The following is a 27,600-nucleotide window of genomic DNA, read 5'->3' as shown; positions in this document are numbered from 1 at the left end:
TTGTTACATACAATCCTAGAATAACATCATTCTTTCTCAATATTTATCACAGTTGAAATAGTGGCTTTTCCCTTCTACAATGTGAGCTTCATAAAAGTTAAATGTAAAGAGGCTGGAGACATGGCTTAGTGGTTAACACTGGCTGCTCATCCTTATGGCGGCCCTCACACATCAGTAATTGGAATGTAAACCCCTCCTCTGTTGTTTATGAAGACAGAGTACTCATGCATGAATAGAAAATTATATATAAAAAAGAGTATAAGTTTTACTATTTCTCAGCATACTGTACTTAATTTCTTTTTCATTTGTTGTTATCATATTTTCTTTTCTTTTATTCTTTCCCATTTGGTAGTACAAATAAAAACTGAGGGCTAGCATACACATGAAAATTGCTTTACCACTGAACTAGCTAAATCCTGGCCCTCAAATAATTTCTAAATAAAGTCAGTATATATTTATTTAAACAGTATTTATTAAAGCAAGTAAGATCCTGTCTCTCTTTAAATCTGATTGTAAGCATTTTCTGAAGCTAATATTTGGGCCATTATACAAATTGTATTCCAATATATAGCCATCAATGGTTACCTTTAGTAAATTTGCTTTTCACTCTAACTTCAGAAGCAAATCTTTGAATAGTGCCTGAAATTTTGTCCATTAAACGTATTCACACAACTCAGAAAGTTGTAACTTTAGTTAAGTACTAAAGTACATTAATATTCATATATTATATTCAAATACTAAGTGTGTTAAGAAATATAAAATATTTTAAAATTCCATGTACAAAAATAGGTTTACAATACCTTAGGGGGATTAAATGGATATGTTTCTGGTATTTTTATCTCTAGTTGATATCTTCCACCTAAAAAAAAAAAAAAGGGGGTGGGGGGAACAAATTTAAGAATGCTACTCAAGTATCTAATATCAAATACACTGAAAACTTTCAAAATATGTATTATTTTGCATTGAGTACTGAGAAAATTGAAATCCCAAAATAATCAGTCATGATTTTTTATAAGAAAATGTAAAGCATACCAAAACCTCTATTGTATATAATTTAACAGTAACAGAGCTAAAGACAGACAAATTACTGTACATTAACTCTACAGCCAACTCAATGTTAAATATTTCATTATTAACTAGTAGCATAAAGCTCAATCGCCTTGTTCTCTAGGTTACCTGGTAAGAGATGCTGACAGAAAACGGGGTTAAAAGAAGAAAAGGCAAAGAATTACAGGATAGACAGAACAGAGACACACAGAGACACCAGACACAGATACATCAGTAACAGAAGGAAAACTCCTAGCCAGTTCTCTCCAACAAGGTTTCCATCTTCCCACTTCTCCCCTAAGCAAGGCACTGTGTCACACACCTATAACACCAACACTTGGACAGTACAGACAGGAGAGAACCAGAAACCCCAGGCCCACATTGGCTTCATACCAAGTTCAAGATGGGCTTAGGCTACATAAGACTATTTCAAATGAAAAGAATCAACTTGTATTTCTAAATTAGATGTCAATACTTCATTTAAAATTTCAAAATAGGGCTGGAGAGATGGCTCAGTGGATAAGAGCACTGGCTGCTCTTCCAGAGGTCCTGACTTCAATTCCCAGCAACCACATGGTGGCTCACATCCATCTGTAATGGGATCCGATGCCCCTCTCCTGGTGTGTGTCTAAAGACAGCTACCGTGCACTCACATAAATAAAAATAAATAAATCTTTTTTAAAATTTTTCAAAATAAAGTCAAAGAGCAAAATAAGAAATGGCAAGGCACAATATTATCCTCTTCCAAGACTTTACAAAGTACTAACTAGCAATAATTTGTATAAACAGAGGTGATATTCTGTTTGGTTCTGAAATTATATTGTAAGCACCACCTGGTATCCTTTCAAATCTACCTTTCTCCGCTGTTTTGAGGTCTTTTCAAATCTATCTTTCTTTACTGTTTTAAATGTATGCATTTGAATCTCAGAAAATAATAAAAGAACCAGAAGTTAAATAGGCATTTAGGAAGGGAGGCTGTTAGGGTTTCACAACTGAAGTATTCAAAGTAAACTATAACTCCATGTTCCAACTCTAAAGGAGAAAGTCTTGCAATAGGACATTCCTACAATACTAATACATGGTGTGGGAGGCTAGAAGATCCCCTGGTTGAAAACCCTGCTGAGCTACAGGGGTCAAGACCAGCCAGCTTCAAACACATCTCTCTACTTTCCATCTCCAAACTCTACCTCTAACAAACCGCCCAGTTCTAGATTTCATGGCCCATTAACATCAAATATTCACTACAAAGAGATAGGAAATAAAATTGTGCTACTAAAATACTTACACATGAAACCAAGGGCCTTTTCTACTAATCAAAAAATAAACTAGGGGCTGGTGAGATGGCTCAGCAGTTAAGAACACACTGGTTGTTCTTCCAGGTCATGAGTTCAATTCCCAGCAACCACATGGTGACTCACAGCCATCTTCAGGCAGGAATATGTTATATATATATATATATATATATATATATATATATATATATATATATATATATATATATATATATAAAAATGCAGCAGAGCACTCATACATTGAATAAATAAAATTTTTAAAAAAGATTTAAAAAAAAACCTGTCACATTATTGAATGAGTTACTTTAGGTTTCATTCTAGCTTTAGGTTTCATTCCTTCATAGGCATGTGCAAAGAGACATAGTAAGAAATGTGCAAATGACATTACTATCATCAAACATTTAGCTCTAAAAAAATTAAGTAGTGAACCACTGTCAGTGTATCAGGGGTCCTTCTAAATTTACCGTACCCCACTATTATAAAGGTATGCATCTGGATCTCCAAAAGAAATAAAAGAACATCTCACCTAGGTTCTTTAAGCAACAACTACCTCTCCTCCGTTACACACCCCAAAGTCTCACTATCTAGTCCAGGGTTACCTTAAAATCGCAACTCCCCTGCCTCAACTTTCAAAGTGCTGGGATTACAGGAATGCAATATCATACTCATCCTTCAACAGCTTTCTGATCACATTTCTTCTTTGGTAAAGCCCCCACTATCATATGATTGTGAATTGAACAAGAGGTCTGAATCATATGGCAATACTGACATGCAAAATAAAAACAGCAGTTAAAACAGAAGAAAGACAGGTAAGAGAAGATTGCTCAAGAGAATTCGGTAAATATGGAGATGACCATTTATACTAAGAGTTATAAATAACAACTCCAAATACAGATATTTTGTTTAAATACTATGGACTTCAGTTTTTCAGGAGTAAAAAAGATTTATTGACAGTGAGGGTAAAACCAGTCTGTTCTCCAGCACACGCATGGGGTAGCCTATATAAGCCCTTCTTCCCTCTGAGATTCTTTTCATGTTTCTGACCATCTTTAGACTGGCATCTTTATTAGCTGTCACAAAGCTTTTCCTTCTTAAATGTTTAAAAAAACTGTAAGAGCAGTCTGAAAGTCCAAAGATGGTATTTAAACACTGTTAGACTGTAGAGTCCTCAAAATCAGATTCCTACTCCCTGTCACACTGGTTTGTCAACTCTCTGTAGGATCAGTCACGACATAACAGTTTCTGTCTTGGCAATGGATATGACCTCATCTTGCAAATAGAACAGAACATGAGGTAGCTGTCGCTGGGCAGTGTCATCTCAATGGCCCACAGTGAGACAAACAAGTGGTCCTCATTAATGAATAGCTAAGAGGCTTTTATAAGCATTATACACAACAACCTTCAATATAAAATATTTACCTCTTCAAGAATACATATTTTTTATTCTATTTGTATCTTCTGTTGCTTTGTTTTAGAGGAGGTCTTGCTGTTCCCTAGGCTAGCCTTGAACCATTAGACGCATGTAATCCTTCCATCTCATTCTCCTCAATAGCTAACTTACAGATGTGCCCACATACACAACTTTTAGGAATAGTTCCAATTACCAAACATTTACTGACTTTTTCCTCTTATCTTGGTGGGGTGCTAAGGTATTTCAAATATACTTATCTGAGACTCATGTATCCTAGGATGGCCCTGAATTCATAGCAGTCCCCAGCTTCCCAAATGCTAGGGTTATAAGCAAGAGCCATTTTGTCCAGAGAAACAACTGTGAACTTTTTAACTTCCTCCAAAGAGAATAAAGGAAGTAGACAAAAATTACTATACTGCCCAACTGAATTTAACAAATTTGAAAGAACTTTTAGTCAAAAAGAACTAAATTAGTTCTTTACCACTGGGTTATTTAGAATAGGGAAGTTGGATAAACCCCCTTTTTCCATGTTTATTCTCCTTGAAAATCTAGTCATTTTTAATAATACATACAATTTCTTTTAAATGATAATATAGATGAATATTTTACAGGTAAACTTTTTCTTTAGCTTTAAATTTAGACCAAACCAAAAGCAGGGTAGAGAGACGCTACTCAGTGTCAGAGCTTGCCCAGCAAGCTTCCATCCCTGGGTTCTCTATCCAACCGGCCTAGCTCATCTCCAAATAGGCAGCAAGAAACAAAAACCAGCAAGCCTTCTTTCATCTGTGTTTGTATTAGGAAGGATAAGCAAGTTTATGACATAAATAGTACTTTTCTTCAATATTGCTTTAACAGTTTTATGATTAAAAACAGGTTTTAAAATACTCTTCAAGTACATGCCCCAAATCATTTGAAAAATATGAAGTCTTATTAAAAGTTGCATAAATAAGCACTTAAGTAACTTGTTCCTAGCAAAAATTAAATGTTTTATCTTAATTACTCCAAGAAAAAATATTTTCCAATGTTTAGAAGTTCGTAAAACACTGCTAAAAAGGTAACAAACATTGTAGCCACTGAGCTTAAGAGGATCCCTGTGTATTTTAAGTTTGTTGGAAAAGCTCTAGAGCAATAATTCTATTTCTTGCATTTTAAAAATGTCTGAACAATCTGAAAAAGAAACTCAGGAAGGATGACAGGACTGGGGTGTAGCTGAGTTTATAACTGCTTGGAAACATGCACAAGATCTTGAATTTGATCCTCAGCACCACAAAAAAAGGGGGAAAAAAAACAAAGAGATAATTACAAAACCTGCCATTAAAGAAACTAGGAGATGAAAACACTACTTGCTACTAACACAGTGATTTTTGTAAGATAATGAAGGCCTCCAATGAGAGATATCAAAAGAACTACGTGAGCCAGGTGTGCTGGTGTGTGCCTTTAACCCCAGCACCTGAACAGGCAGTCAGCTCTGTCTCAATTCAAGGACACCCTGGTCTACCTAGTGAGTTCTGGGCCAGCCAGGGCTACACAGTAAGATTCTGCCTATTAAAAAAAAAAAGCAAAACCATGGGCTGGAGAGATGGCTCAGTGGTTAAGAACACTGACTGCTCTTCCAGAGGTCCTGAGTTCAATTCCCAGCAACCACATGGTGGCTCACAACCACCTGTAATAGAATCTGATGCCCTCAATTCAGTGAACTCTTCTGGTGTGTCTGATGAATAAAATATGTGTACTCATATAAATAAAATAAATATAAAAAATATTTATAAAAGACAAAACAAAAAATATCACATAGGAACATGTACAACAAGTCACAAATACTAGTAGGTGTGGAATATTTAGCAATATAAAGATGTGCGCTGGAGATATGGGCTGTGCCTGTGAGCCCACCAAATAAAAATGGAAGCAGGAGCAGGAGCTCAGAGCAAGCTTTAGCCTCAACAGCCAGTCAGAGAACATCGCAGGCCACAGTGTAGGCCTCAGCAGAGCCTTTCTCAAAAATTCAGGAGAACAGAGGGAAATAGTGATGAAAACCAGGTTAAAGTGCCTTCCACCTGTAATCCCAACAGTGCAAGTTGAAGCAGGGGGATTGCTGAGAGTCTCAGGCCAGCTCAAGCTACAAAGAAAAACAATGTTTTTAAAAAAAAAAAACAAAAAACAAACAAAAAAATTTTTGATGATAATGATATTCTAGGTTTTTTTAAGGTTTGGAATAAAAATAAAAATTGTCAAAATACTGAGTTTTCTCAACTTCACTACAGATCAGAGAGCCCTCTAATTAAAGTAGCTATAAGCACCATTTCTAACACTTCATGAAACCTAATTGAGTCAAAAGCAGAAAGTTATTAAGAGTATAAGCTTTGAAGTCAAAGGTAGGCCAAACCCCAGCTGTTCAACTTCAGATGTTTGACCTTAGACAAATAACTTAAATTCTCTAAGTTCAAATGTATCCATTAAACAGGGATTATTATACTTACCTTGTAAGATTAGGTGAAAACTGAATGAGAAATACACATAGTGCTCTTACAAGGAAGTGCTACTACATATGGTCATATTTTTCCTGTTAAACCAGTATTCTTTAATGAAGATTTCTCTAAGAAATACAAATACTACAGTTTTTTCTCTTTAATCATATACTTAATTCCAGGTTCTAAAGTAAAATCATGTAAAAATCTGGAAAGCTAAAATCATATAAATATGGAAAATAAGCAAAGCTATTTCCTTTTTTGTATGTTTTAAAATAATCACTCAAAATGGTTTTAAATACAGAACAATCTATATAAATATGTGATTAATGAAATATGAAATAGGGAGGGGGAGCTTTAAAAGCAAAACCAACATCTTATTAATCAAAATGCTAAGATAAGGTTTGTTATTAATCATATCAAGGGTATCTGAGTGTATCTCCGTTCAAGGCTTAACATTCTATATTTAATTGTTACTCTATAAAACGTGGTTATTTTAAACAACAGAATGGGTAACAAGATAAAGAAGCTTTACAGTATAGTAGAATAAGACACAGGGAATGTTAAATTCTAGCCTATAAAACCTGTAACTTGGCTATGGTAAATGTATTTGAGAAAATATTTTAAAATCAGCTAAAACGCAATTAAGAAAAACCAGTGCAGTTAAATGTCAAAATTTATCATTTAAAAAACTGCAACACATCCTTCACCAATAAAATTACCTTCCATGAATGTTATAGATAGATGCTAAGGATTACTCTAACTCAAGTGTCCCAGACAAGTTCTAATAAGCACAATACTTTTATACATTAAAAAAATACTTGCCTTCATACGGTGTGTCTGGAGGTCCTGCTATTTCTCCTCTTAATTCTGTAAAATTCTCATCTACAAGATCTACTTTAATTTGATTTTTGCTCGTCTTAAAAATAAACAGAAAAATAAATGTTAGTTATTCCAGCAAGAAAAAAGCCTATTTTAAAATGTCACCTATTAAAAAATTAAAAACCCATTTTTCATGTTTTATTATCTACTTTAGGAAAACAAGTCTGTTTTTTCTAAGGCCTAAAAAGGTCTTAAATGAACAAATTGTAATTTCAATATTTATCATAAAATAGCACCAATCTGAACAAGAGCACAATTTTATTAGAGACAAATTATTTTCTGTTGGTCAATTCATGCATGCTTGTTGACCACTAAGGTGCTATCTCTACACTGTCTCTGCCAAGTCACCAGAAAATTTATGGTTAGTAAAAGACATTTAGGCCATAAGGTGCAATATGAGTTAATCATAACTCCAGATATTTGACTAATTGATTTACTGTACCAGTCACTGCAATAATAAACACTCTAGAAATAGTATTCCTTTCAATGGTAAAACTAAAACAGTAGAATCTTCTGGTGCCTTCTATTTATTTTTCAGATTTATTTACAGAAAGGTAATGACAACTACCTTCTGACTAAAACAAACCTAATTTAGATTTATCTGTATCTACTTATTTTGCCTTAATGCTTCTCAAATCATTTATCATAACCTTGTGAAAGGCTATTCTCAAAGAGTCATGGTGACCTTAAATAATTCAGAAAACCACCCAGTGTGGTTCACATTAGCATTCTTTTCTAACTGATCTACTTGCCTGCAAATAAGCTTTCTCCATTTACAGCTTATGCCTTTCTTATTATCTTACTGGTCTACACTGAGCACTCTGAACACTCCTAATTTGCAGGTTTTCTCAAATTAAAAGTAAACCCCTAATATTCAAATTTTATTTGAATTCCTTATTTTTATGTAAGTAACATGACTATATTTATGAAAGAACGGTTCACAAGTACTTAAATTGTTGGCTTTCAGAAGCACCTTCTGAATAGACGGAACTGCAATGGTGACTATTGTTTACAGTCTTTAGGTCTTCCTTTCACCTCTAATAAAAACAACCAATCAGTTTTACCTTTGTAAAATGTTATTACTATAGAAACAGTATGTAACTCAAAATCCAAGTTTAAGTTTTCATCTTTCATAATATTTCAATAAAAGCACAATGAGAAGACATGACTTTTATACATTCTAAAAGCATTCCAGTTGGTACTTTAATAACCTTTTCTCTATCTGAGATGGCAGCATCTCATTGTTTTCAAAACATTCAAAAGATGATTATTAGTCATAAATATGCAAAGGAAGCTTCTTCCTATATCCTAGGAAATTAGCACTGTTTTGTATTTGTGGTGGAGGAAGAAATGTGTATTTTAGTAAAAGTTAAACATCTTGTCCACTGTGTACAAGAGTGAATGTTAAGAAAACTGGAAGCAAAAATTAGAGGTAAAACTGAGTTCTACCAACCAATTTAAGCAGCCACAAGTATCAACTTCATACTTCATTTCTCCCACTAAAATGTCTAAGCAGAATAACATCTTGTAAAGATTACTACACAGCATCCCACAATCAATGTTCTCTCTAAAATGAAGTAACACTAACATGCTTCGACACTGAAGGATCTAATTAGAGTTGTTCTGAAGGGGAAAGAAAAGATAATAAAATAGAAAACTGCTTTCTTGCAACTGCCTCAATTATCTGATTAATAAAATGCTAAGTAAATAGTTACCAATTTTATACTTGTCCTTATATCTGTCCATATCTCTCCCAAATAATAATTCAGAGGTGAAAAAAAATGAATTTTTTCAATCTAGAGAAAGAATACTAGTAGTCTGAAGGATTTACTAAGTCTGCTCAAAAAAATACCATAACCATGATGAATCCCATTATAAAGAAGCATTCTACATTCTAAAGTAGGGTCTTTATCTGCAGATAACTAAAGATAAAAAGCAAATTAAGTTAAAACAGAATTTTTCACAACTCAATTTTCTATCAAGATAATTTTTTATTAATAATTACTCTTTATATCTTCACAGTTTGATTTAAACATCCAATTACTTCACAATCCAACAAATCTCCCACTACCCACACAGGTTGGCTTTAAATGTCAGTTATGTGACTCTGGAACATTCAGAAACATGGACAAGAGCAAGAGAATATCCTACTAGACTACTAGAAGGCATGGCCTGTGGAGTCAAACATATGCTGAATCCTGCTTCTGCCACTGACTTGTCTTATTGGTTCAGGGTATGCCACTGCAACTGTAACTCTCAATTTTATTAGTATAAAATGAGAATGCAAGTCATACAATCATTTTAACATATTTCTGTAAATCTTTTGCTTGTTGCTATTGTTTTAAAAGGGGGGTAGTGGTAGTGCTGGGATCAATACCAGGGCCCTTGAGCACATAGGTAAGAAAGATGTTATCAGCACTTTTCAGAATAAACAGGTTTCCTAAGCACACACTGAGTCATTACCTTTGCATAATAACAAACCTACAAGTCTTTCATTAGGAAGTATTATTTTATGATTCACTTCAGTCTTAAGAATGGATAAATTAATTTTTAGAAAACAATGTGTTGTTACCCATAAAGAGTCCCACAAGCAGAGCTGTAGCTTCCAGTGAAGCCTCTGGTGTGTTATTTTGGCACCACATCTTTAGTGAGTACAACTGCAAAGCTATTTGTAACTTTCTTCTAACACAGTTCAGCACAAGGCAGTAAAGACTTCTAGTAGTCTTGGTCTTTCTGACATTACTTTGGATCTACAAAACATTACTAATGTCCAAACACAAAAGGATGGCCAGACATGTGGTGCACACTTTTAATCCCAGCACTCAGGAGGCAGAGGCAGGCACTCTCTTGAGTTTGAAGCTACATAACAAGTCCCAGGACAGCCAGAGAAGCCCTGTCTTAAAAGGCAAAGGGGGTATTAGGGGGCACAGATGAATAAAAGATACAGCTCCTAGTAAGCAATGTAACTATTAAAATAGAGAACAGCCTAGAACAATGAAGATAATGTGGGTGAAGCAAAATAAAAAATGAACATACTGCTAATGAGAAAGTACAGAATTCCAGGCCCAGAACTTAGCTGAGTGCCTAGAATTCATGAAGTTCTGGCAGAGTATGATCCTAAAACTAGGGAGGTGGAAGGAAGAGGATGAGAAATTGAAGATCATCCTCAGCTACATAGCAAATATGAGGCCAGCCTAGACTACATAGACCTTGTCTCAAAAGAAAGAAATGAGGTGTGGGGGGTGGGGAGGAGCCAGCCACATGGTTCAATAGACAAAGGAAGTTGCCACCAAATGTGGCAATTTCTAGAACTTATGTGGTAAGAAAGAACAAACAACCCCTACACCAAGACAAGTTGTCCTCTATCTCCCTGCACCCACATGTGCATATAGACATGCATGTACACACACAAATGTAAAAATAAAGGAGGAAAAACAGTGCAAAATGTAATTCAGTAATAAGGCTGGGAATACACAGAGCACATACTAGGCACAAGCTCAAAATCCCAACACTACCCACTATCCTGCCCCAACTCCCCAAAAACAGTTGACACATTTCTAATACATTTTCAGAGATGAAAGAAAAACAAAGTACAGAAAGCAATTTTTGACATAGTAGTGCAGTTACTATGACAAAGCAGCAACTGATGTTCTTTCAGTCTATGTAGTGCAGGCCAACCTCAAGCCTGTGGAAATCTTTCTGCCTCAGCCTAGTGTATGCTGGGATTTTAGGCGAGTACCACCATATATAAATTTGGTATCGATGATCAAAGCAAGACTTTGCATATGTTAGGGTTAGCATTCGCTACACAGCTGAGCTACATCACCAGCTCATAAATAAAGTATTTGTTGTTGTGAATATGGGTGTTTTGCATGCACAGGTCTGTGTACCACTTGCTTGTCTGGTACCTGTGGAGGTCAGAAGAGGACATGAATTAAAATTTTTCATACACTTGTATCTATTCTAAAAGGAAATTTTAATCCAAATATCAAGCAGAACTAGGTAATACATAACTATAATCCAAGCCCTAGAGATGAAGAAGAATGAGGATCACCTCAAGAGTCTTGTGAGCTGTTCCTCTAATATGTGGGCTGTTCTTGGAATTGCTTTTGTGCTCTTCTCAAGTATGGTAAATAGGAGTGGCTTTACTTCAGATTACCCATCATGTTTTTATTATTCAGATGATGTCTCCAACCAGGGGCTGTCCTCATGACTGTAAAAAGCTTGAACTCACCTGAACTTTGTTCATATGATCTTGCTTAATCCTCAGAATATAAATTCTCTGATGCCCTAAAGTCAGTCAGTGATTGCATGAGACTTTAGTCCTCCTCATTTTAGGCCACATTTCCACATGCTCATGCCATCAACTAGAGCAGTAACTCTACCACTAAGTTGCATCCACTCAGCTCCAGTAGAAAGAACTATTAATTTAAGTAAGATGGGCATGGTAGTTCAAATGTACAACCCCAGCTAGCACTTGAGAAGCTTACTCAACAGAATGACTAGATTGGGCTTGACAGAGAATTCTATGCCAGAACTCCGCTACATAATGAGAACTTGTCTTAGAGGAAAAGAAAGTGGACTCAGCCATTTTGCTTCCATACCTGAATCTCCTGATCTCTTTTTCTGATTGCCTGTCATCATCTCCCACACTCCCATCCCTTTCTTCTTTCTTACTCCCTAACCCTCCTTTCATGGCCATGTTCAGTCCAGACACTTTGTACTCTCCCTTGGTGAGCCCACCCCTCAACCACACCTTATAGCTAGCAGACACAGCCCTCTATTTTTCATTTACCAATATTTTCCAATGTTTAATATAATTATTTACCTCTACCCTATCATTCAATGACTTAAGAAATAAGTCATGATTTTTACCTGAACATTTGGGGGTGGGGTATGAAGATCTAGCCCAGGTGCCTTGAGCATAAGCAGCAGTTCTGCTAGAGTCCAGTCACACCTACAGTCCCTGGACACAATCTCAAGCATGGGGCCTTTAATGTTCCCCAAGAAGAGCTGACATGAAGACTAAGAGACTGAGACATAATAGGAAAGTGAGCAAGAAAACTTTTATAGTCATTATTAAGAACAAAACGGTTATTCCTAGCACTACAGAGGCAAAGGCAGCCTGGTTTACAAAGCATATTCAGGCTCCACAGTGAGATCTCAAAACAGAGAGAAAACTGTCAATCAGTGCTACTCAACGGAGAAGTGTGAACACCAAGAATCTAGGGACACATGGTAGAGGAATTCGGGAAACAACTATTGGAAGGTGCTGCTCTCTAACCTCTGCCTGTGAGCCAGAACACATGAGACACCCACCCCCAGCCAAAAGTCAAAGGCACACTTTGAAAACATGACAGAGAAAGTCAAATGTAGCCAATAGCTACTGTATTATTGGACAAGCAATTCTATTCTAGCTAGAGAACCAGAAAATAATAGCCTCCCCAGTCACAGTGACAACATGTGAGGTTAAAATTATTAACCTTCATTTCAGCCGTACTTCAAAAACCTAAAATGCAAAATCAAATTATAAATTCTCTTTTATGTGCTCCAAGGTTAGTTTCAAAGCAGACATGCAGTCAAGAATGATCTGAATTTTTAATCCTCCTTTCCAATCCCTAATCACCCTCCCACCAGAGTGCTGGGATTACAGGTATTTGCCACGACCAATTTATGTGGTGCTTTAGAGTGAACCCTCATCTTCCTGCATGCTAGTCAATCCCCCTGAACTAAATGATATTGTGAATATTTACTAAAAAGTATTTGCAAGGCATTATTGCCAGTGCTGTTAGTATAAAGACACAGAACTACTAAATATATAACTTTCAAATGTATAAGACTCATGTGCAGGTGATGCACACCTTCAATCCCAGCACTCAAGAACTAGAGGAAGGCATTTCTGCAAGTTCAAAGTCAACCTGGTCTGCAGAGTGAGTTCCTGGACAGCAGGACTACGTAAAGAAACCTTTTCTCAAACAAACAAACAAACAAACAAACAAACAAACAAACACAAGAACTTAGTCTTTAATCCCAACACTCAGGAAGCAAAGGCAGATGAATCAGAGTTCCAGCCCAACCTATTCCTTGGAGTGATCCAGGACTACCCAGAGAAACTGTCTCCAAACAAAAACAAAACAACAAAAGAAAAAGAAACAAAGAAAGCAAGCATCAGAGTACTTAATAAAGAAAAAAATCTACAAAGAGACTTCCCTGAGAAAGCTACTTTTTAAAGAACAATAAATTTTTTAATTCCCATACTCAGGAGACTGGTATGACCTATATCCCAAGTTGCAGGGCAGCCACGATTACACAGAGACCCTGTCTCAAAAATAATAAAAGTCCAACATAGAAACTTGACCTATCACACAGAAAGTCCATCTCAGCAAAACAGAAGGGTTCAATATGTTTGGAAACTGAAAATTCCCCAATATAAAATGTACAACATAAGAGACTAAGAATGAGGGAGTGAGAAGTAAACAGGAGGTAGATAATACAAGATTAAAAGGATAGCAAGAAAAACTAAGGTGACCTGAGAATTCAATTTTAATCTTTTAAAAGTCACCCAGCAGTTGTAATGGGAAAAAGCTTGTAAAGAGATTAATATGTGTAACAAAACTAATGTTATGGTTGGGGTCACCACATCATGAGGAACTGTATTAAAGGGTGGCAGCATTAGGAAGGTTGAGAACCTCTGCTCTAAGACTGTATTTACTAATATATAGTGACTAAGACCTAAACATTATTTCTTATAGCCTTTGTTGTTGGGAAGGAGGAGTATAGGGTTAAACCACCACCTTGGCCATCCTGATACTATGTAGACCTGGCTGGCCTTGAACTCAGAGATTCACTTGTAGAGACTGATATTAAAGGGATATGTCACCAAGCCCACATCCTATTACTCTTATTAATTCATGTATCTTTCTCTTGAACTTACTAATACCTCTATAAATCAGCTCACACTGGAGTTTTTTTTTTTTAAACATAATCCTGAGGACCTAAAATTCAGATTTTCAGAACCCCACATGAATGTTGGAGGTGTGGGGGCAGGTGACTCACCAGTAATCCCAAACACACAAACACTTGTAAGTCCAGCACTATGGAAATGGACCACCTCTGAGGTTCACTGGCCAGGCAGATTGGCTTTATGAGTGATGAGTGATCCTCAGACCCCAGAGAGAAACCCAGACTTAAAAATAAAAGGTAAACAGACTATCCTGAAAATAACAGAGAACGACCTCTGATCTCCAAATCCACACACTCAAACATGCACAAAGGCCACTGGAGTGTACACACAATATGCAGAAAACTAAAAATTCTAACTTAACAAAGATGCACATAAATGTACAGATGGATGTTCTGTGTTCAAGGACGATAGGGCTCAAAAATGTGTCAAAACCCAATTTCTCCCAATTTAATCCACAGATTCAATGCAAATGTCAATTGAACTCCCCCAATAAGTTGATACACACTAAAAACTATCTAAAAAAATAAAATAGCCAATGCAATATTTAAAAACCATCTGAGAATGATTCAGCACGAGTTGAGTAACTTCGAGGCAGATGAAGGATCTCTTCAGTTCAAAGTCAATCTGGTCTACAAGTTTCTAGCCAACCAGAAGTACATAGACACTGTCTCAAACAAACAAAAAAAGAAAAATAGCTAGCTGCATAACCACAAAACTCAAGACAGCATAGTAATAAAGACACACACCAATAAAACAAGAGCCATATTAATATAGTTATTATCTTTAATAACGGAACAATGTGACAGATAAAATATGGTATTTTCAACAAATTGTGCTAGAACTTAATAGCCCACATATAGTAGGATCTTAGATGTATTTATTACCCTTTTAAACAGGATTTCAAAACTCTTGACATAGTGGCACATCGCTATAATCTTAGCACTTGAAGAAGTTGAAGAAAATAATCTTAAGACCCCATCTCAAAGCAAAGCAAAGCAATACCAATAGGCTCACAAAGATGAAAAGTATTAAAAGCAATATGGTAGGATCTGGAGTGAGTACCTCCTCCATGGAACCTGGGTTCAACTCCCATCACCACAGAGCAGCTCATTATCTGTTGGTAACTCCAGTCCCAAGGCCCTCTCTGGCAACCACATGGTATACAGACATACATGCAGGTAAAACACCACAGATACACTTTAAAAATAAATTTAAAAGTTAAAAAAAAAAAAAAAAACTAAAGTAGTATGGGATGAATGGGGTGGAATAGACCTTTAATCCCAGCACTTGGGAGGCAGAGGCAGGCAGAACTCTCTAATTTCAAGGCCAGCCAGAGCATATAGTGAGACCCTGTCTCAAAAAAAAGGGGGGGGGGTGAGAGAGGCTCAGAAGATGACTCAGAGGTTTAAGACACCCTCTTGCAAGGGACCCCAGGTTGAGTTCCTATCACCCATAGAGGGGTTTTACAACCACCTGTAACTCAAGTTCCAGAGGATCGGGTGTGCATATATACATGATACATGCAGGCAAAGACTCCTGTACATATTCATAATCTTAGGACTGGAGAGGCAGATACCAGTAGATCCCTAAAGTTCACAGGCCATCCAGCCTAGGCTATTTGCTGAGTTCCTAGCTAATGACAGACCTTGTCTCAAAAAGTAAAATTAAGTAAAAACCTGAAGGATGATCCCTAAAATTGTCTTCTGGGTTTCATGTGTATGTATACACACATTGAATCTTCTTGTTTCTGTTTTATCATATAAAAGGTTTGAAAGTCAACACTCATACCAGACGATATAAACAGGAATGAGGGCGTGGGATCTATAACATGTACAAACATCCTCTGCTCATTCATCGCACTACAAAGACAGAGAGGACGAGGTGCAGGAGGAGGGAAAAAAACCAACCACATCAAGCCGAACAAACAAAATCAACAGCTCAAATGAAAGGACACACTGCTAAAGGAATAGAGAAATCACAGAGATCACAAGTCACAGAGCAGACTCTCAGGATGCTCTCTGTAGGAACTCAGACCAACGTACAATCTATAGTGATGGATACGTGACTAGAGGTGAGCACAAATACTAGCAATTAAGAATTCCTTGGAAGCTCCCGAATTTTTTGAAACTGGTCCTCAAAATGACATACGAGAAGAAACTCCAGCAGGGGAAGAGAAAGGTGGGCTATTGAAATAATCCATAGTATTCTGCCCTAAACAAGGCCCACTCAAGAGAAATAGATGGTAGGGGCTATACTCAGGTCTTCAACAGAGCAACAAGTACTCTCAACTACTTTGCCGTCTCTCCAGTCTCATAGCTACTTTTCTTAAACTAGGTCTGTCCACTAATTTACAATATCCCTGTAGTTATGTGAATAGAAATGGTTCCCATAGGCTCCTATGTTTGGTCATTAGGAAATGGCAACACTTGACAGGAATTAGAGGGTGTGGCCTTGTTGGAGTAGGAGATGCCTTGTTGGAGAAAGTGTGTCACTAGGGGTGGACTTTGGGTTTCAAACACTCAAGCCAGGCCCAGTGTCACTCTCTTCCTGTTGTCTGCCAATCCTGATATACAAGTCTCAGCTGCCTCTCCAAAGCCATATCTACCTGCAGGCCACCATGATAATAGACTAAACTAAACCTCTGAACTGTAAGCCAGCCCCAAGTAAATGTTTTCCTTTATAATAGTTGCTGTGGTCCTAATATCTCTTTACAGCAAAAAAAAAAAAAAAAAAAAAAAAAACCCAAAAAAAAACCACTAAGACAATCCTTAAAGGTAAACTGTTAACTGAAAAAAAGAAAAACAGAGGCAAGTATAGAACAATCAGCAGATGCTTCTATAGCTTTTGGCATTCCTAGGGATTACCTTTGTAAGAGAAACCAAGATCTTCCTCTCCACCCTCCAAATGACTACAAATCTACAGGCCAGAAGGGCCCTGACCTTCTGGCATCTTGTTCTCAGACTTCTAAGAAATAGATTCCCCAGTATAGAGTAGTTTGATTATGGCAGTACAAACTGACCGAGAGTAAGTAATAAGAAGGAAAGGGGACCATTTGTTAGTACTAGAGGAACTATCCTGGTTAATGATACAAAGACCCTCCCCACATCCTGAAAAGTGAAGGCAAGTGTAACGCGTGATTGGGCACTGAGCTGACTTCCCCAGAACCACTGTGAGACACCAGCCTTTAACTTGGGCTCCTCATGCCTCTGCATCCCAGGAAACAAGATTTGATCAATAAACCAACATACCTGATGCAATTCTCATCATGCCAGAATTCTAGCTCAATAAATCTGAGTTACAATTGAGAAAAGTCACCAGAACTAACAAATAAGAGAGATATCGGCACCAGGAACAATCTAGTAAAGCAGTTCTCAACTTGTTTGTTGACTAGTTGGAGTTAGGGTTACTTTGACAGGGGTCCCATATCAGATATCTTGTATATCAAATATTTAAATAACAACCCGTAACAGTAGAAAATTAGTTGTGAAATAGCTATGAAAGTTTTATGGTTGGAGTAACCATACATGAGAAATTGTATTAAAAGTCACAGTGTTAGAAAGGTTGAGAACCGCTGCTCTAATAGATGAAAAATTGTATGTACCTTACTCTTTATCATCTTTTTATACATAAGTTTTAAAAAACTGATTTATGTACATGAGTGTTTTGCTTACATGGATGCATCAGCACCATGTGCATGCCTTGGGCCTGCAGAAATCAGAAAGAGGCATCAAAGCCTTTGAAACTGAAGTTATGGATAGTTGTGAGTCACCACAACTAGGGATAAAACCCAGGTCCTCTGCAAGAGTAACAAATGCTCCTAACCACCGAGTCATGTCTCAAGCATGGTCTTTTCACAAGTACATAGAAGTGTGTTATTAAATATTAGCAAATATTAAAATACAAGCCCTCATTCTTATGAAAATCTTCCTTAATCTCTGTCAACAAAAATTATACCTTTCCTTAAACTCCCGTCTGTGTCCCAGATCCCCACGTGGCTTTATTAAGTTCTTCAGCACTGCAGACCCAACCGCTGGCTCCACCCCATGAACACTCTGATCTTCTAACCTCACTTATCTCCTTAGGTCAGATTCCCAGGGACATTTCTTATTAGCACTCTCTTACAAAATGCTCTTGACAACTGATGTTTTCTTTTCCACAGTACTTACTTTTAGCCCCCAAGCTAGTTAAACTCATTTTCCAATTAACTAAAAAAAAAAAAAAACCCTTCTCCTCTTGCCCCAAGCCACCAAGCCACCATTACTTGAGAAAACACAACCACTGTTAATTGGTCTGTAAAGTGCAGACCACAAATCCCAACAGAAATGTAACTTGTCCTCTGTGTCTTTGTTTCTATTAAAGATCAATCTTCCCACTCTGTTATAAATACCACCCTGCCCCTGTTCTTTTTCAAGGACTTTGCAACTTCCTAAAGCAATCTTACTGAAGAAAAAAAAAAAAAGAAGAAGTAAGTTCTGATTACTCTCTGGCATAATCAGATTCTCCTACCCACTAACACAGGATTCCCAGAGTTCTTTTAAGGCCCCTGGATTGACTTCCCCAGCCTCTCTTCTCTATTCTCCTGCTAAGCAAAACTCCCCATACCACTTTCTCAGTCTATCTTTCTGTGACCCTCTCCAGTCAGACTTCTATTTTCGCCATTCCCATAGAAATTCTGACAGGTGCACTAATGGTCATTGTGTTGAAAAATCAATGATCATTTTCCTTCCAACAGCCAGCAAGCCAGTTTTTTCCTAGCACTCTTTTCCTGGCTCTCTTGATACCATGCACTTCTGCTTTTCTTTAACCCAAGTTATTAGCTCACTCTGTCGTTTGTTAGTTGTCCTATTTCAAGTTCAGTACGTGCGAAGGGCTGAAGCCAAAAACCAAGACTTCATCTTAAACCTTTAGGCAATTTCCCCCAAAATTACTCAGTTGAAGCTTTACATATATCACCTGCTTATCTTACCTATTTCAAATCTCTCTCCAGATCTCCCCTCCAAACTCCTAACTCAACTGCTTTCTTTCCATCACCATAAACCTAAAAAGGACATAGCAAAAGTCTTACTCTTCTCCATTGTCCCATCTCAGAAAGAAGCATTACCAACTAATCACTAGAAAAACAGACAGCTGGAGAGATGGCTCAGTGGTTAAGAACACTGACTGTTCTTCCAGAGGTCCTGAGTTCAATTCCCAGCAACCACATGGTGGCTCACAACCATCTGTGATAGAATCTGATGCCCTCTTTTGGTGAGTCTGACAGCTACAGTGCACTGCTATTAAAAACAAAAAAAGCAGAGGTAGGTGTTTTCTAATCCATTAACTGTGTTGTTTCTACCTTTTCAATATATCCCAAGACTGTTACTACTCTTCAGCTCCCAAGTCAATTCTAACCCATCTTACTATCAGCTCTTTTCCAAGTAACCTACACAGTTTCCCAAATGATCTGTCTGGATTTTTTTTCCTACCCTTTTCCCATAGCTATCTAAAAAACTTCCTTTCTCAACATCATAAACCTATGGTGTCAATACCTGAGACAGGTAGAAAAATCTGGGATTCAAGGCCATCCTGACCTACACACACACACACACACACACACACAAACTGATTCAAGAAACAGTTTTCTTTTCTTTTTTACCAATGAAAACAATGGTTTTAATGGGGAGCAATGTGCTTCGTAAAAAATACATTTTTGAGCATTCTCATCTGTGTATGGAGGAGGGGTATGTGGAGACAAGAAGACATTTGCAGTGTGTGGTCCCTTCCAAGGTTGTTGAGTTCCAGGGATCAAACACAGGTTATTAGGCTTGGCAGCAAGAACCTTTCTTTGCATGATGAAACATCTCATCAGTCCTAAATTACATAATCTTCCTTAATTCAGTAATACAATCTTTAAAAGTAGGATCAGAAGTTACTAAAAAGGACTCTGAGAAAGCTGTTTAAAGGAGGCGAACTCTGCTATCCCATGTCCTTCCCGATACAGCTAAGACATGCTGCCTGGACAACCACTGAGAATTTAAAAACAAAAAGTCCATTTTAAAGGACTATCAATTGAACATGAGAAGTAGTCTATCAGACTGTATGGCACTGTCTATAATCCCAGCACTCGGGAGACTGAGATAGAAAGGTCCAGCCCAAGGCCAGTTAGGAGCAAGCAGTTTGAGACCACAGACATAGCTGGACCCTATCTCACAAATTTAAGAGATTTGTAATCTATTACACTAAAGTCACCTGAACACTACCTTCAAACTTCCCATACTTGTCTAAACTACCGATTACTATCTTGGATTGGGGCTGAATATTAAATATTTGCATTATAATTTATAATAACAAAATTACAGTTATGAAATAGCAATAAAATCTAGAGGGAAATTTCAATCTCTCTCTCTCTCTCTCTCTCTCTCTCTCTCTCTCTCTCTCTCTCTCTCTCTCACACACACACACACACACACACACACACACACACACACACACACAAAACCACCCAAACTCTGTCTTTTCCATTAAACCCTCCTCCAATGGTTTCCAGTCACTGAAAACCCAGACTCTTCTTTTGAACCTTTTGACATCTGGCTCTTGCCGCCCTTTCCAAGCCCATCTTTCCTCGTTGCCCACAAACTGCTAGCTATAATGTACTATAATAAACTCACTAATGTATCAAAATATTAAAAAAGAAAAACAGGCCAGATGTAGTGACCCACACTTCTAATCTCAGAACTAAAAAGACAAGAGGCAGGTTGTCCTGACTTCCAGGCCAGCCACTGCTATACATGGAAACCCTGTCTTTTTACAATAAAGGGGGAGGGGCACAGCGGTACATAGCACTTGGAAGTGGAAGGAGAAATTCAAAGTCACCCTCAGCTACACAGTGAAGGCAAGGCTGCCCTGAGATCTAAGGCTTTGTCCCAAAACACAAGCTAGATGAGAGATAAGAGTAAGTACCTCTGGGGGTTTGGGGACTGGGGGGTTGGAGGGCTACAGGAGGCTCTAGTCTACTACTGCCTATATAAAGCAAACCTGTAATGTTTATATTTACAAAAACTAATTTTAAAAAACATAATTAAGCTGGGCAAGGTGAGATGGTACTTTTAATCTCAGCACTGGACATAGAGGGAGGGAGATCTCTGCATACACAACACATTCCAGACCAGCCAGGGATACATGAGACCCTATCTCAAAAGAAAGATTGGGAAGAGAAAAAGTAAAACAGAAGAGTAATCTTTCCATCTTCAGTTATGATTATCAGCTTTCCTACATGTATATAGCTGATCTTCCTAACATATAACTAAGTTTATTCAAATTAACCCTCAAAGTATAGTTTATTCCTGAAGAACTCTTTACCTGAGGGTAAATTAAATTATTCAACCTTATAGTTTCCTTATGCTATATACACACATACTTAAAATTAGCTATTCAGTTTCTCACTGCCTTGGCAGGCTAAAATTTACTCAGTAAAGCGTGACTATGTCTAATTTATTAACCACCTAAGCAGTTGAATAAATGAAAAAATATTAAGTTAACAAACAAAACCCTACAGGGACACAGATGATGTCATACACACTATTTAGGTGTCCCCTGAGATCTTCAAAGGTGAAAACAACAAAATAAAGAAAAAATAACTCCCTTTAGACTATCTTGCTTCCTAGTTTTTGATATGGGTATTCAATCTTCTAAATAGAAGACCCAACTAAATTAATAGCCTATAAATGTGCAACTTAACCTGGAAACAATCTTCAACAATCTTACTTTTCCTAGTCTCAGAAGCAGAGCAAAAAGCATTATGTTCATGATGGCTGGGATAAGCTCTCCAAATTTTTTTAAATTTATTCAGGAAAACAAGTGCCTCCCACTTACCCAACATGTGCTTAGCAATGGAGAACGAACTACCACGAAATTGGGTCTCCACAGTCATGGATATATCTCCAGCTTTTTTTTTTTTCTTTGGGGGGGGGGGTGTTTGTTTTGTTTTCAAGACAGGGTTTCTCTGTGTAACCCTGGGGGTCCTACAACTAACTCCCTTTCTGCAGACCTCCTTCTGTCTGTTCTCCCAGAGTACTGTGACTAAAGTCTTTTTTTTTAACACCCATCACACCTGGCCCATCCCCAGTTCTTAAGAAAGCACACAAAAAATAATGTAGCAACTCACAAAGTAAACATCTTAAGACAAAAAGTATGATAAAATCCAGAGACATTAAGGGGAAAAAGGCCTGACATCTGGACATGATGGCACACACCTTTAATCCAACACTCCAGTTCAAGACCTGTCCTATACAGTGAGTTCCAGGTCAGTCAGGGTCACACAGTATCCTGCATGGGGAGGAGGTCTGACATTCTGACGTACACAACCACCTAGGTCCATGGATATGACTGAATATGAAATAACATGCCAGGCATGCATAAGGCACTTGGTTTGCATGGAAGTTGAGATGTCTTAGGGGAGCACTTAGGTTAATTTAGCAACCAGACATGGCATAAACCTGTAATACCAGCATTCAAGAGGCCAAGGCTAATTTTTAAGCACTTTCCCTTTTGAAAGAATGAAGGAATAAATAAAATTTTATTTATTAGACAGCTATTTATAAAATCACTTAAACTACATCTAAAAACTTAATAAGGAATCAGTATACACCTCTCATATATATACTCAAAATTCTTGCCCATGCACAAACAGAAAATAACCAAATGTCTTAACAGATGTAGAAACTGTTCTCTTTTTTTTTTAGTCCTAGAGACTGAAGATGGCTCAGTGGTTAACAGCACTGATCACTTTTGCAAAGGACCTGGGTTCTAGTCTCAGCACCCACATGATGATTCACAACCATCCTTAATCCAGCGCCATAGGACCTGATGTATTCCGGCCTGCTCAGGCATGCACACATACATGTATCCTTAAAAGTTCTACCTGGTGGTGATATACCCCTTTAATCTCAGCACTCAGAAGGCAGAGGCAGGCAGATCTGAGTTTGAGGCTAGCCTGGTCTACATAGCGAAGTGCAGGACAGTCAGGGCTACAGAGAGAAACTCTATCTCAAAAAGCCAAAACCAAAACTAAAAAATCTACTTTACAAAAAAAAAAAAAAAACAAATCCCAGTAGGGTTAGAATGTAGCTCAATTGGTAGAACACTTGCCTAGCATGACAAAACCCTACAGATTAGGTATCTGTACCCTAAAAACAGAACGTAGTATTGTATAATTGTACTCAGCAGGACAGTATAACACTGGAGACAGAGGGAAGACCAAAAGTTCATTTACATTTCAAGTGTAAGCACAGCTCAGGATGCAAGACTTCCTCAGCCACAAAGGACTGGGGCACAAAAGCACACTACCTACCAAAGATTTAAAGTGATTAACACTTTTAAGATATTAAGTTATTACATTCCAGGAACCCTGCAAGGTGTTTAAGAAAAAAAATTCTAAAACTTTTCAAGTTTTCTAGAAGTCTATCAAAACCAGACAGACGTAAGTATAATTAATAATATAGAGTGCACTAACGAAGTACAATGACATTAGAAAACAGGGAAAACTAAGGGTTCAAGAAAAACTTAACTGGCATTTTAGCCATGCACAGTGACACACACGACCTATATATAAGCTCGAGGATAGATGTTCTGAGATTCAATAGCAGCCTTGGCTATACATTAAGTTCAAAACCAGCATAGTCTATCTACTTGAGACCCTATCTTTTAAAAAAAAAAGAAGAAAGAAAGAAAAAAAAAGCTAACGTTTAAGGATGAGTATATTTTATTTATTTGAAATAGAATTTCGTTTCCCTGTCCTAGTAGATCTTAATCTCCTATTTCTGAGTTCTTCTGGCTTATCCCAACTTCTTGGGTGCTGAGATAATATATATGTGCTCCCAAACTTGTCCTAAAGAGGTTTAAAAAAAGGCAAGAACTAGAAGAATGTAGCACACAACTTTAATCCCTACTCTCAGGAGGCAGAGGCAGGAGGATCTCTTTGAAGCCTGCCTGGTCTACATAGATTTCCAGGCCAGTCAGAGATATGTCTCCACAAAAACAAACAAAAGGAAAAAGAGTTGGGGGCAGTAAGATGAATCTGTAGGTAAAGCAATGACTAGCAACCTGAATGAACTCAATACTGTGGGAATAGAGCCAACTCCTGCAAGTTGTCCCTTGATCATCAACCCTCCCCCCACCGGACTAAATTCATTTTTAAATAAGGGAAAGGGCTACTGAGATAGTTCAGCAGATAAGCCATATGGAGAAAGTAGAGAACTGACTCTCCCAAGTTGTTCCCCTATCACAAGCCACCATGGTGCACAAACACACTAAAAATGGACCTAAGGAGTTGGTCAAGGTCCTAAAGTCAACTGAACAGCAAGCAGTTCCGTATTACTCAACTTTGAAATGCAAAGTCCTACATTTATATGGGAATAAAAGTATAAATCTGAGTCTAGACAATAAATGAGACAGGAGAAGGTAGGCTACAACAGTATAAAAGTTATGACTATGAAACAGGAAGCAGAGAAACTAAAGGGAAATGACAGGGTATTTTTATATTTCATGTATTTATTCTTGAGACAAAGACCCAGCTGGCCTAGAACTTGCTATGTAGACCAGGCTAGACTTGAACTGACAGAAATCCACAAGGCTGTCTCTCAAAAGCTGGGGTTAAGGCATCCCCCACCACACCTGGCCTTTTTAAAATTTTTACTCACATATACAGGTGTGTGTCCAAGTAGCCCATGTGAGTGAAGTGGCCAGTGTAGCCAGAAGAGGACAGTGGATACCCTAGAGCTGGAATTACAGGTAGGAGGAGCTCAAAATGAGCACTAGAACTAATCCTGAGTCCTCTGCAAAAGTTGTACCTATTTTTTTTTTTAAAGATTTATTTATTATATGTAAGTCCACTGTAGCTGTCTTCAGACACACCAGAAGAGGGCATCAGATCTCATCACAGATGGTTGTGAGCCACCATGTGGTTGCTGGGAATTGATTGAACTCAGGACCTCTGGAAGAGCAGTCAGTGCTCTTAACCACTGAGCCATCTCTCCAGCCCCAGCTGTACCTATTCTTAACAGCAGAACCATTCATAACATTAACAGCTATTTTTAACTGTGTCTGTGTAATGTAAATACAACTAGCAGTCAATATCAGGTGTATTCCTCTAAAGATTGTGACATTTTTATTTATTTTCTGGAGGAGGGATGCATATATGCCATGGCACAAGCATGTAGGGGTCAGAAAACAATTTACAGGAGTCAATTCTCTTCCTAAACTATGAATCCTGGGGATTAGTGGTTAGGATTGGTAGGAAGTGCCTTTATCTGCTGAGCCTTCCTGTCAGCCCCACTCCCTTGTTTTTTGAACTAGGGTCTCTCAGTGAACCTGGAGCTTACAATTTCAATTGGACTAGCTAATCAGCAAGCCCTAGGTTTTCTGCCTGTCTCTGTACCTCTGTCCCCAGTGCTGGGGTTAGAGGCAATCCACTATACCTGGCTTTTACGTGAGTGCTCGGGATCAGAACTCAACTCCCCACACTTGAACAGCCAGCACTGTACCCACTCACTGAGCCATCTCCTCAGCCTGAAATCTATAATGCAAAGATGGAATATAGCTAAGGGAAATAAAGTCAGTTACAAAAGCACCAATTAGATATAGTAAAAGTCAAATTCATAAAAACAGAAAATGGTGACTGTCAGGGATGGGGTAAGAGATAGAAAAATATTGAGTACAGATTTTTTTTTGGTAGAAATGGTTGTACAGCAATGTAATATACTTAACACCATGTAAGTATACATATAAAAGTGATTAAGCCAGCAAACTTTTATTTAGTGCTTTATCAGGACTAGAGAGAGCAGTACTGGGCTCAAACTCAGAGCCTTGTAAAGCCCCAGATGATAAACTATGCTATGTGCATTTTACCATAGTTTTAAAGAGTAAATACATTTAAAAATCCACATAATAGAAACTACCAAATGTATATAAAGAAGTCTTAGTCAGACATTATCTCCAAAAAACAAAACAAACAAAAAGCAGGCAAGAAGTGGGGGGAAAGGGGGGAGGGAGGGGAGAGGAGGGGAGGGGAGGAGAGGGGAGAAGAGAAGAGAGAATGGAGAACGTTTTACTCGGTTTTTCTGAATTTAAAAACTAAGAGATTAACACTGCTGGACAATGGAGGCACCTGCCTTTAATCCCAGCACTGCCTCTGCAGGCAGATCTCATCTATAGAGTGAACTCCAGGTTAGCCAGGGCTACACAGAGAAACTGTCTCAAAAAGCCAAAAATTAAATTAAAAAAAAAAAAAAAAAAGGTTAACACCTTGAGGCTTATATACCCCTATGCATTATTCTGTTTGCCCCAGATGTTCCCACATGACAACAAAGCTCTTAATTTAAAAGATTAGGTAAACTCAACATATGCAGCCATGAAGGAGCCAATGAGTAAAACACAAACATTAGCACCTGAGTTCAAATCTCCAAAGCCCATGTAAAATGCAGTGACCCCAATGTCCCTATGTTGAGATGGGAGACAGAGACTTGAGAATTCCCCCAGAAACTTCTGAGCCAACTAGCCTCCAATACAACAGAAAACAAAAAAGATACCGTGTTTCAAACAAGATGAAATGGTAGAGACCAACACCTGAAGCTGTCCTCTCACTGTGGTATGTCTCCTATGTGAGACCCTGACTCAAAAAATAAAAAAATAAGAGCTATAATGGATGTTAAAAACCTCAGCAGAAAAGCCATGACTTAAAATCTAATTATAAAGACCACACTCGTAATTAGTAAATTTACTATGTCACAACTCAAAAATCAAGTATCTATGCTTCCTGGCAAGTTTAAATTCTTATATAAAAAGGCAATAAATACCTAATATTAATACATTACTCTTCACACTGTTTTTAATATTGAGCCTTTATAGTATTATTACAAAAAGAATATTCCTTTTTTTTTTTAAAGAATTTATTTTATATATGTAAGTACACTGTCACTGTCTTCAGATACTCCAGAAGAGGGCACCAAATCCCATTACAGATGGTTGTGAGCCACCAAGTGGTTGCTGGGAATTGAACTCAGGACCTCAGGAAGAGCAGTCAGTGCTCTTAACCTCTGAGCCATCTCTCCAACCCTAAATAGAATATTTTTTGTGGAATATTTACATATTGTGTTTGGAGTTGACAAAATGTTTAAGTTCACCATTAACTAGCTCTGTGCCAAGGACCAACAACCAAACTCCTTGGGTCTCAAATTTCAGTCTCACAGGTAAGGAATTAATTATGGTAGCTTTGCTTGCACTCTTTAGAAAAAAAAAAAAATCAATAAATTTTAACTATTTCTAAGACACTATTAATATAGTCGGTTTGGAGTGTATTTGTAATGTTGCTGTTGACTTTTTAAGGCAGGATCTGGTGTAACTTCTAATTCCAAATGCTGGGGTTACAGGCATACCACCATACCTGGAGCTTTGGTTATTTGGTTGTTTTTTTGTTTTTGAGAGGTTTCTCTGTATAGCCCTGGATGTCCTGCAACTCTCTCTGTGGACCAGGCTGGCCTTGAATCCATAGAGCTCTTCTGTCAC

General features: G+C 37.6%; 1 protein-coding gene across 2 annotated transcripts in view; it reads right to left on the bottom strand.

Annotated features, from left to right (window-relative positions):
• The window catches only part of UBE2K (ubiquitin conjugating enzyme E2 K), a 56,096-nt gene that overhangs the window by 22,562 nt on the left and 5,934 nt on the right, over positions 1-27,600 (bottom strand). Inside the window, exons 2-3 of one of the 2 annotated variants that reach the window (XM_080918698.1) lie at positions 7,041-7,134; positions 801-859 (exon numbers count right to left, since the gene is read on the bottom strand). The exons of the other annotated variant lie outside the window; for it this stretch is intronic. Of the exons in view, the coding sequence (XP_080774824.1) occupies positions 801-859; positions 7,041-7,134 (153 nt within the window). The remainder of the gene's footprint in view (positions 1-800; positions 860-7,040; positions 7,135-27,600) is intronic. 2 annotated transcript variants of the gene reach the window in all.

The sequence above is a fragment of the Micromys minutus genome (genome assembly GCF_963924665.1).
Source record: "Micromys minutus genome assembly, chromosome: 1".
Lineage (NCBI taxonomy): Eukaryota > Metazoa > Chordata > Mammalia > Rodentia > Muridae > Micromys > Micromys minutus.
The sequence above is the reverse complement of the archived record's forward strand: the minus strand, read 5'-3'. Positions and strand labels throughout refer to the sequence as shown.